This window comes from Epargyreus clarus, unplaced genomic scaffold, assembly GCF_041222505.1.
Source record: "Epargyreus clarus isolate Ecla_fem2 unplaced genomic scaffold, WU_Ecla_fem_2.2 ptg000032l, whole genome shotgun sequence".
In the NCBI taxonomy this organism is placed as follows: Eukaryota; Metazoa; Arthropoda; class Insecta; order Lepidoptera; family Hesperiidae; genus Epargyreus; species Epargyreus clarus.
The window spans coordinates 10,005,001-10,017,714 of record NW_027332237.1 but is presented as its reverse complement, the minus strand read 5'-3'; the positions used below and the strand labels follow the sequence as shown (position 1 = coordinate 10,017,714).

Below are 12,714 nucleotides of genomic sequence, written 5' to 3'. Positions count from 1 at the left end.
ACAATGTAAATATTAACAAAATATGGACTATGTCTGAGTTAAATGGAAATAAATAAATAAAATAAATTAATCACATTTTACCCAGTCAGTAATAATAGGATTCAGCAGATTTCAAGTGAAGTATCAGCAGATATCAAATCAAATCGAAAATATTTTATTCAAAGTGAATTTGTTACAAAACTCTTTTTGAACGTCAATTTAATAACTGCCGTCACTACTCAAACTGTTTTGTTATAGACAAGTAACGGCGAAAGAAACTCCATAAAAGTGTTTTCAATAATGATCAACTTAACCAAATAGACCATGTGGAGCTGGAGCAATTATGTTATCACGTTATTAGTGATTGAACTAGAGCCTTTCAGGTTTGATTCAAGGTTCAAATTTAAGCAACTTTTTTAAAGTTAGATGCGTATAAGAAATTAATTATCACTTGCTTCAACGGTGAAGGAAAACATCGCGAAAAATCCTATACGCCTGAGAGTACTTAAATTTTTGTTTCAAAAGTCTACCAAATCGAACAAATGCGCGGTGAACTATAACCTAACCTCACTCTGTGAGGAAACCCTACAGTGAGATATCCTACAATGAAATAATAGTGAGTTAATGACAATGATGAAACAGTTATAAGTACTAGACTAATTATTAGTCATCAAGCCATTTAGTCTGTTGGGCGCGCCAAAGAATAAGACATTCAATTTCACAGTCGGGTAAAAAGAGATAACACTTTATAAAGGAAAAACAAAATAATTAGCTACAATACAAAAAGTATCAGTTCCTGAAGTTGAAAGCATTAAAGATTTATAACACCAATTGCAAGTTAAACCGAGCAACAAAGTCCCACTTAACCTTTCGTACCGTGAACCGTAATTTCTGAGGTGTAAAATAAGGGCATACAGTAATTAACACAGGTAATCAATCCGACACAGTAAAATCTAAACTTTACTTAGTTGAACTTAAGTTCCATTATGTACCTTAGCTGTAAGGGTTTAATAAATTGAGCTTGTTTTTCATAATATCCCTTTTGTAATGTAATGGACCATTAATGTTTTAGGGTGGGTTGCACTGAGTAATTTTAACGTTTACAAAAGCCTAACCAGTCGTTAAATCTACGGTTAAACAATTAATTACTTGAGCTATTTTGGTAATGTTTAAAATGACGTTGTAACTAACACTTAACATTGATCAGGCGATGTCGTTCGGTTAGTTATATTGTTGTCAACGTAAAAATTATGGTGACAGTGACACAAAAGACGATAATGACAAATAACTTGGTGCAACACAGAATTATTAGGTACATTACATCTACATGCTAACATCAAAGTTATTGCTATCGTTAAATCTATCGCAAAGTTTAAAAGGACTTTTTGTGTAACCCACCCATACAGGCCTATTGATGTTTGGCGTGGTAATTAGAGGGTCTAAACATGGGTCATTTAGAGCCATTTGGGTTGGGTTGGGATAATTTGGGTTAGGACGCTCATTTGTGTAGTGAAAGTAGTAAAATAAGGATCGTAATATTTATGAATATGAGTTTCCAGTTTTACAAATATTCGTAAATGAATTAGTGCAGATGAGGAATGGGTGGAATGAGGAAGGATTTTTGATATAATAAGAGTTATTGAATAAAGATGTACATAGGAGTTTCTTTTAGAGTCAATGATTACTTTTTGTTGCAAATATCTATAAAGTGTAATCGTGTTTTTTTTAAATCTTGTTTATTCAAAATCGTTTCATATTGAACGTCAACAAACTACCTAAACTACCGCTTCGGAAGGTGTTTCGCTATGGAGAAGAAGCAGCGAAAGAAACTCCATACGTGTGCAAGTTTGCATCTTTTAAAAAGTAAATATTATAGATTTATTTATTTTTGAAACTGGAGTACGGACGGACGGACCATACGGATTTGTCATTTGGACCAACCAACCCGGAAGGTACCACCGGCACTTACAAGTACATAGGTTTTTATAAAGGATGTGGATACCGATTAGACGACCATCTCAAAGTTACGAGTAGTCCTCAAATGTGGAAATGAAATAGCGATCGACTTTAGGGAGAATGCCTGTTATATGAGCTTTGTGACAGAGAACTGTGCCCAGCAGTGCGACAGTAATGGAGTAACGACCGCTCTTTCAAACTAACTTTATAATATAGATGAAGCCATCAAACTTAGTAATCAAAAAATGAATATTAAAATATCTGTCATCAAGTTTAAAACTCCGAACTCATTAAATGATCACAAACCCAAGTAAGACCTTATAAATAAATTAAGTTACGTTAAAGTAATATAACTTGGATACTTAGCCTTTAATTAAGCTGGTCTTAGTACCTGGCAACGGCAAGTTTGGATCTCATTTGAAATTAATTACGCTCTGGGTATGAATTCTGTACGTAATATACTACAGGAATTTCGTAGCTGATGTTTACTTATGGGAATTGATGAGCAAGAAGTTGAAGTAACGGAAGACGTTTAATGATGTGTAATTTTTGTACGCCCTAGTTTTGACGTTGTCAAACTTATACTCGTACTGTGTGTAAAGGTAAAATTCAGATATTCCTGCTCGATGAAACACACTCATGAAAAATGGGATACTATTAAAAGTTTAAAGTTTATTTTATTTATTTTATTTACTCTTTATTGACCATGTTAAAACAGTGTGGTGCAAAAGGCGGACTTAATGCTAAATAGCCTTCTCTCCCAGTCAACCTTAGGGATGTGCAGAAAAATTGAAGGCGGTACAACTAAACTAAAAAATAACAATAATAAAAATAATTATAAATACGAAATAAAAAAAATGAGAAAAAAAAGTTGGGTTATTACTATTTTTTACCTGTTCGCGGTTTGAGGTCGATGATCATAGTTTTTATCTATCCCTCGGGATCAGTACTTTTTTTGGGGTAAAAGGTACCCTATGTCGTTTTCTGGACTCCTGACAATATGTATACAAAATGTCATGACAATCTGTTTGGTAGATTAAGTGAAACAAACAAACAAACACAGTTTCACATTTATAATATTAGTTAGAATTTTTCCAAAAGCTGATTCGCTAGTTAGTTAACTTTTGACGTGCAGACAGAAAAAATACTAAAAGTAAGTGGTATTCAGGTTCAAAAAATGTCAAAAGCTATTTCTATTTTACGAGCTTTGGATTCCCGGGATCGTAAAGTCAACGCACTATTTCAGTTGTGAATCGCCAAAAAGTTTGCTCGCTGTAAAATATTCTGTATGCGACCGAGTTTCGACCTCTAAATCGAATAGTACGGGAGCCGGCAACGTTTTCATCAAACTGGACCTTTCCGTAACAGCAAATAATTTGTGTATAGCAAATAACTTGTATGGCTTACAAGTTACTAGTAATATAGGCAGGGTTCTGGGTTCGTTCCCGGAAGTATCAAAAATAAATTTGGAATTATATTTTTAAAAATGTTCGTCGTCGTGAACCTATTATTGTCCCACTGCTGGGCACGGAACTCCTGTCAGAGTGATAGGAAGGCCATAGTCTACCGACCTACACACGCATTTAAGAACTTTTTTAAACGAACCTTTTTCTCATTATCTTTCCCTTCATCTTCATAGCAAGTGATCATAAATTTGTAATAGGCACATAACTTAAAACATCCTAGGTGCATGCCTGGGTTTGAACCTCGGAGTTTACCCACTAGATACTCACTGCCTGTAAGGTTAGCCTTGTAGTCAAATTTGTGTTTAACACTCATAGCTCCATACAATACAATTCAGCATGTAAGTCAGTGAGAATGCTTCATGAAAGTCCGATTTAAAATGTAATTTGTACCAGAATACAATTACTAGCAACATAACAATGTCGCTAAAGGGAAAATAGAGTTGATATTTTGACATGGAAAGTAGAAATATTCCCAGAACACATGGGGTTTTTCAGAAAGGTACAAAAAGAGTTAAAAGGGCTGCGGTGCTAGCAATTCCTTTGATGTTGTAAATGTTTATGCGACGATGACTATCACCCATGAGGTAGGCAGTCTGCCATGCCACTAGGTTCATATATACATATTTAATAAATACCGGTTGACCCATAAGGCCCTTGATTTTTAAAGTGGTAGAACCCTTTGTGGTTCGACTTCAAAGGCACCACCGGTACACCTATTTCCGCCTAATAATAACAATGTTAAGTGCTGCTGTGTTCAGGTTTGTAGGGAGTAGTAAGAGAGACAATTATCCGAGTCGTAAAAACTTAGTCTTTTTGGGAAGCAAAATATCTGTGACCATACTCAGTGAGGAGTTTAATCTTATCTGTGGTTAATTACAAATCTCTATGGGCAGCAGTAGCCACTTACCATGCATGGTGGATTGCGTGCTCGTTTGTTACTTCTATAATAAAAACAAAATAATAATACAATCGTTACTTAATCCTACCTTTATATTAAAACCAACGCTTTAAAAGCATAATATCCAGGTCTGTAAATATGTGAGCATATATTTAAGACAATATCAACACAATTCTTCGCCCCCAGGGACGGCAATTTCATTACATTTTGTTTTCAGCTCGGCTTAGTAGCGAGGGGTAAATTTAAAATGTTAACAAACATTAATACCATTAGCAGTTAAACTTGTCATGTTGACCAAAAGGAATTATGGGGTCATATCACGGGTAGCAAGTATCAAAAATTTAGCTCTAATTTGGGTTTTTTAAAGAAGAAGAAGAGCATCTAGTCCACCTGATTGTAGGCCTATAGATATCTGTAACCACCTTTATTCAGAATATGGGCGTTACTTGAAGCTGGTTACATATACGTTGCTATTCTTGAGGAGTAAGATGGTTGCCTTATATGTAAGAGGTGCCACCAATTTCTAGCGTAAAGCAGTTCTTACGTATTAGTGAAAAGGTATGAGTGTGGGCTGACTTACTTACGAGGCGTCCACCTTAATCCATAAGAGAAGCAACGGATCTGCAATCGACTTTAGATAAAACCACTGTTTTATATGGACTTACAGTGTACACCTGTAGCAGTAGCCACTTACCATTAGGTGAACATCATGCTCATTTGTTAAGTCTACTTCAAAACTAAATGAGACAAAATACTAAAATCAAGAAAGTTAGTCAAAAAGAGTAACATGGTAACGAATATTATTGGTCTTGTACAGCGCGCTTCTGGGAGTCAATCAACAGACCAGGCAATCAGGATTCAATCTGCGTCAGTCAGTATGCGATCCTGCAATCGTATAACACGATCAGTTGACGAAACGACGAAACGACGTTTTTTTACTTCTTCTATCGTCATAGTGTCTTCGTTGTTTATTATTCTTCTCAGCTGTAGGAAAACTTATCAAAATGTTCGGTATTTTGTATGGCTAATCACTGTTTAGACCTACTATAAAAATAATTATAGTTTAAAAACTAAAAGGCACGTTATTCCTGATTGCTAACGATCCTGATGAGGAGAATGGGATAAAATTATTAAAATCGTGTATTGTCATCGGTTCTTGATAATTGGTCAAAATTTTAAATTAATCAGACCGTTCAATGTGGATAAAAATCAAGTTCAAAGATTCCGTACATACATACATACATACAACATACATACATACACACATACATACATACATACATACAACCCAAGCTAATAAAAGCGTGGTAGTGACCTAACATAAAACCCCATGTTCTGACTAATTAATCAGCGCCATTGGCTGCGCGTGTCGTTGACCCCAGAAGAGAGATCCCTAGGAAGATGTTCGCCATCTCCTGGATTTCAGCTACGATACTTTCTCTCTACAGGATGTAAGAGAATACTTCATGCCCAAGTTATGCGATATCCTTATCCTTACTCCTTACTAATATTATAAATCCGAAAGTAACTCTGTCTGTCTGTCTGTCTGTCTGGTTGTCTCTTCTTCACGCCTAAACCACTGAACCGATTTTAATAAAATTTTGTACAAAGTTAGCCTGAGACCCGAGAAAGTACATAGGATAGTTTTTATCCCGGAAATCCTACGGGAAGTAGGGATGGCGATCTAAGATCGATTAATCGGAGAATCGATCTTTTGGACCAAAAAAAAAATCGATTATTTCAATCGATATTATTAAGAATTGAACCGTAAACTATGCATTTGATCAAGTGATGATCTTTAGCAAAGTTGTTGTTCATGAGCTCATGAAGATTTCAGAGTTGGTACGACCAATTTTCGCCAGATGGCGCCACTGCCATTCCAATGAAGGTAAGAATTTTCAGTTTTATGTATGTTAGTATGTCATATTATTTTCTTTTAAACGCGGGCGAAGCCGCGGGCAAAAACTAGTTTGTAAATAATGTGGAGTAGCAAATAAGTATGCAGGTTACGGACATACGTAATCAACCTTAAATACATTGGGTAACAGGTCGACTCCGATCCTATGTGGAATCATCAATCAATAACGTCAATCGGTCTATCTATAGTAATGCATCTGTTACCTCTGAGGACAGTCACAATAATATTGTATCATACTAGCTGACCCGGCAAACGTTGTGTTGCCATATAAATAAACAAATGTTAAGGATGAACAACCCTTATCACTTAGGGTTATGAAAAACAGATGGTGTCCGATTCTCAGACCTACTGAATATGCATATAATATTTGGTGAAAATCGGTAAAGCCGTTTCGGAGGAATACGGTAACTAACATTGTGACACGAGAATTTTATATATAAGATATATTCTATACTCACGATTCCATCTCCAATATTCCTAATGATGCAGGGGAGAAGAGCGGTGGAACCAGTCTGTGACGTCACCACGGTGTTATTCTCAGTACCGAAGTGTTTCTCTGGCGTGAGGCTGTACAGGTCCTCGAGAGGTGGGAATGAGACGGTGAGCTCGTTCTGTTCCACTTGCACGGTCGTGGACTGCGGTAGCGGTGGAGGGGATGGGCCTGGAAAGAAACATTGGGTAAGTACCGTTCAGAAATTAACTTAAGGTCTCGTAAGAATGTGTTATGGAGTTTTTTTTTATAATATAGAAGTAGCTGGCGAGCTTTTAGTCCACCTGATGATTACTGGCTACTGCCCATGGTCATTTGTAATCAACCCCAGATAGGATTGGATTCCGAACTGTGGCCGGCCACAGATGCACCCCTTAGGACTAAACTGGAAAGCCTCGGAAAAGTGTGTCTCCCTTATCACACCCTTCAAAGCAGAACACAGCAGCGCTTACGGTACTGTTATGAGGCAGAAATTGGTGTGGTGATGGTGCCGCCGGAGTCGAACCACAGCGGGTTCTACCACTATTCATTTTTTTACAAAAATAAAACATGTGTCAATTTTGATACTCTAAAGGTGTAGACTTTTATTTATTTTTTATTCCAAACACCAATACGGCAGATCCAATTTGGAAACTAAAACTAAACAAATACGAAAGTCTATCAACAGAATAAATACAAGTTAAATGCTTAGTCATAAATATTAGTTAAAGTAACTAACAACTAAACTAAATTGTGCTCAAAAAAGTTTTATAAAGAGCAATAACATTATTTACGCAATTTACTTTTATACACTCTTTAATAAATTATGCTCTACACCTCAAAACGAAATTTAATATATTTGCTTAAACATTTTTTGTTTATACCGAAATATATAAATGCTTATGAAATTCTACATGAATTGTAGGAATAATATTTCTTAACAGATGGCGGGTCATTATGTGTTTATAGAATTTATTATTTAAATTCTTAACTTACATTTTTTAACAAATTTTAAAAGTATAAATAAACAAACACAAATACAATACAAATAATATAAACAGAAATAAATTGATATTATTATACTTGTTATATATTGGCCTTAATCGGATCGGATGTCTTCTTCATAATTTTGGCCTTATACAAAATTATGAAGAAGACATCCGATCCTGCACCGCCGCCGTGCCGTGGGAACGCTGACGCCGCACCACCGCTCCGTTTCCACCGTATAGTCCCGAACGTGGGAATTCACTCTGGGTGCTAACATTGCCCCAGCAAGTCACCACTTAGAATAGTTAGTTTTAATTTAGGTTAGATTTAATCCAAAACATGTAATATTCTGTTTTGATTAAATACGTACGAGTACATATAAGTAATTCGGTCTTTCTGTATCCTGGCTGCTGCATCCCGTCGCATTATATAACTTACTTAATTATTGTTTGCTTTATTTTGTTATTACAATACAATGGTGCCTCCAGATACAAAGTCATTTGAAGTTTACATAAATAGTACAACAGATAGATGGCGTGGCTGTGGTGTTCGCACGACACATCGCCTCGATAACGGGCGGTCTCACTTATCATATTAGTTTCACGAGAAAAGATGTGCCGGTAGAAACAACACAAACCACCATTAATATTTATACATAATTATCTCTTACGACATATTCTTAACTCCAAAACATGTAAATTTATTAGCCGTCTCCCATTACACCTTTACCGCACACGTAAGCTCCTAATTTAGTTTAATTTACGCACCCCCAATTATTTCGTAATTATACACGCAATTATAAATAAACCGCAATAATTAACTATGCCCTATATCAGGTTTTAATAAGATCCGATGGGAAAACCGTATCGGAAACTCATTAGGGAGGTGCTTTGGAAAATCTACGAGCGAAAATTTCAAATATCTTTCCCACTTCGAATGTTGTTAGGGAAAGAGTTCTATTTTTAATTTAATACAAACTGGATTAATCCTTGGAATGGGATGACAAAGTTTAGAACTGTCGTCTTAACAGGAATGATTGAAAAATTAATATTAAAATAGGTTAGTTTGTTATTAAAATACACTTGCGGGTAGTATGCACCAAAAATCCCTATAAAAAGGCTGTGATAACGTCTGCTCTTTTAGTCGGTTTGTAATCGTATCGCAGACAGCTTGTAAGTAAGAGGAAACTATGTTAGATAAGTAATTGATGTGTTAAAGGTAAATATGGTGGTTATTATTTTAAAATACTAATAGTATTGTGTAAAAGCAATTAAATAGAAATGGGGTAAAACAAACATATACGTATGATATAACAGAAATTGTATTTTGTGTGATAAGCTTTGTGAAGTGAGTATATTTCGTATAAATAAATATGCTTTGTATTAGTATATTTGATTATATACTAAAAGGGCTAGTTAAAGTGGTAACAGGTTATTAAATGAGTGTGTACTGTGTTTCTTTTAGAACATTATTTTATTTGAAAGGTAGAACCAGAATAGTTTAACCTTCGAGTTACCACCGCCGTTATTTTCAGCGCGAAGTACTTTTGCGTTTTGGTGGAAAGGTATAAAATTATAAGGCGACCATTTTAGTCTGTAGGAGTGGTAACGGTAGGTAGTGGTTAGGTAGAATCCCTGTACTAAATAAACTTGATTGCAGATATCCATAAGCAATAATAGTAATAACTTTATTGACACAAAATGGTAAGTAGATTTTTAAAGTTTGAAGCCTGATTCGAAACTGTTTTTAGGAATCAACGTCTTCTCCCATTTTCGAGTAATACGCACTTATATAATGAGACATGTGAAACGAAATTAAATGAGTTTGTGAGTGCATGTGTGTGTACTCAATACGTAAATCATCTTTCGTTCAGATGTTACACCAAATGATAATAATTTTATAATACGCTACTAATTTCTAAAAACTACTCTTGTAATACTGTAATAATACGACAATAAAATACCCGACCACACTTTGAATCTCACAGAAAAAAGTTCATACATGTCGTTAAGCAAACACTATGTAAACAAGCGTACTGGTACTATAAACTATGTGATTATTTGACTGACAAAATGGTGTGGTCTGAAGTAGTTCCAGCTCCACATGTACCATTAGGTTATGTTTAACATTGTAAAAAACATTTTTTTTTGAAAGATGTGTGTTATGGAGTTTCTTTCGCCGCTTCTTCATAACGAAACACCTTGTAAAGTGGTGGTAGTTGTATTGACATTCAAAAAGTGCTCTGTTAAGAATCTATATTGATTTAAAAGAAATGATTTGATTTGATTTGATTAAAAAAAATAATAGTTATGAGCTTGGGATTCGAACCCCATACTAACCTGATAGCAAAACAGAGTTTCAACCATAGCTGTCATTGCCTTTGTAAATTTTATTTCATTCATCAGAGTTAAAAAACACCTCGCAGAAATAAGCTTAAGCTAAAATAACGAAAAGTGTAAAACCCGCAAAAAATCTATTCAAGAAATAATTTCGAGGTACATTTCTTTTCAACCCCACCTTATTGTTGGTACAAGGTTTTTAGACCACGAGGCGCATTCAAAAAAAATTAAGTGAAATACGAGTTCAAAACGACACTTTTGGAGTTTTCAAAAACTTTTTTGTCGTGTAGTTAATTAATCAAATTTTTGAAACATTTTTTCCGAAATAACTTTTTAAAACAACAACTAAAATTAGTTTCAATTAGTGTAAAATAAATTTATTTTACGAAGCTTTGGTATTTTGGATTCATTTACATTTACAGACAGAGAGCGTTACAGACGCGTGTCGTGGCAGACAGTACAATATGTATTCATATATTTATATCTACAACTTACTACTTATTACAACAACTACTTATTACAACAACAACTTATTACAAAATGACGGTTTTTGTATTTGTTTACGTATTTGTCCATACATTTCCAATAAGCGCTCCTAGCGTGTATCAGAACTGATTGGAAATGTATGGGAAATTCGTAAACCATATATATATATACCAAAACAGTATATTTTGTAAAAACGTAAAAACTCATGCTAAGGGTACTGGTACTCATTTACAGGGTTGAACACAGTACTGTTCTATCTTTCATCCCGCAAGTTGGACAAAGCGCTGAACTTTACATAAGCACACTTCTGGTATTTGTTAAATGAAATGCTTGCTTTGTGGGAATGCGGTTCGAGGAGGGATGTGTCTCACTGCGACGCAGAAGCGATACGCTATAAACTATTTTTAAGAACGTTTTAGATCTAGAATCTACACTAATATTATAAAGAGTAAAACTTTGTTTGTTTGTTTGATTGTAATCAATAGGCTAAAAAACTACTGGACCGATTTTAAAAATTCTTTCACCATTCGAAAGCTACATTATCCACGAGTAACATAGGCTATATTTTATATGAAATATATTTGATAAATAGATTTTGAGGTGGTACAAAGTTTGCCGGGTCAGCTAGTATTATAATATAATAATAATAATAAATTTTTATTTCATAAAGCATTACAAAGGTATATTTGGATGTTCTCGAGGTAATCTTTATATAATAGTAATTTATTTTACAAATTGAATACAGTGAAGTCAATAGTAACCGATCTATAAATTTTTGAAATATCGGGAGTTGATCAGTAGTGGAAAAATTTCCGCTTTCAAATTTTACATCCCTGTAAATGTTACGTTATCGATTGGAGACTTTATTGGTGTTATGAAACTAACCATGAGATAAAATCATATCTATACAATATTTTGACGGTTACGGTTCGGTAGGAAAGATACGTCAGTAGTATTAACTTATTTACTGTATAGCAATGTATATGAAAATATTTTTTGTCTGTTACGGTACGCGCCTGACGCGCTCTATGTATTCATGACCCTTAGCTTATAACTTAAATAAAGCGCTTTATAACGAAATAAATATTTGTATGAATCGTTAAGTATTCCAAATTATATTTTCTCTCTTTTGAATTTTACAACTTTTAAAGAAAAAATAAACAATCTTGTACGCATAAAATTTTTCACTTCATCGTTTTCGCTAATTCCTCGCTTCTCGTCCGCGGTCAGACCACTGGCATGTAGAGGGCTTTTTATTATTACCCGAGCTTTATTTACAATGGACTCGAGCTTCCGTGTCGGGAGCTTTATGATGCGGTTGTGACCTTTTTGCGCGTAACGGAAAACGATGTTTTTAGCGGTTTGTCAATGTTGGTGTACAAATACCATGTATTTGCATATCAAATGTTTCAGCGTTGGTTTGTTTCATGTGTGGGTTTGCTGGAATTAACGAAAATTCCATGAAAAAGGTTATTTAAAACAAAAAGTACGATTTTTTATCCGTTTATCCCATGCTAGAGGTCCATGCGTAGGTGCTAAAGACAAACATAAGTACAAATAAGTTCATAAAACCTAGAGTAGAAATAGAAATCTAAATCTTTTAGATATGTGCTTGGATAGGAACCGAACCCAGGACAGGACCCTATAACTCCCGACCCTTGCATTTAAGACAGTACTGATGACGAACATTACGGTCACCTCTAAAATGAAGATAAAACCTACATAACTATATTTTTATACATATAATGGCAGCAGCAAACCAACAGAGAAAAACGTGACCATCATGGGTTGGATCGTCAACTATAATGATACTGTCCTTATACTGGGCTCCCCTGAAAACAATTGTTCACACTGGCCAGGTAAGCATTTGGTAGATTTCACACAACTTTAAGATCTTTTAGTAAGAAGTGTCAAGCGTGCTTATTTATACCAAGTGGTAATTAATACGCACATAACTATCTTTAAATAAAATCTCCTTGCCCAGGACTCAAACCTCGGACCTATCTTTTCATTGCTCAAAATATATTTTCCTATATTTACTGCATTGTACAGCTGTCTTGATTGTTAGGTTGGAAATAGAACTTAGAAGTTTAAGGCATCTAATATTTGAATTAGACTTCAGAGAACATATGCGGGTCTACGAGTTAGCTACAAACCTTACCTAGAAAATAAATTCAGTCTATTTTCAGTAACTCAATTTTAGTCATGTTACTAGC

At 34.8% G+C, this 12,714-nt stretch overlaps 1 protein-coding gene across 1 annotated transcript in view; it reads right to left on the bottom strand.

Moving 5' to 3' along the window:
- LOC140755162 (contactin-4) overlaps positions 1-12,714 on the bottom strand; it is a 189,116-nt gene that overhangs the window by 16,411 nt on the left and 159,991 nt on the right. Inside the window, exon 3 of the mRNA XM_073090372.1 lies at positions 6,676-6,878. Within this exon, the coding sequence (XP_072946473.1) occupies positions 6,676-6,878 (203 nt within the window). The remainder of the gene's footprint in view (positions 1-6,675; positions 6,879-12,714) is intronic.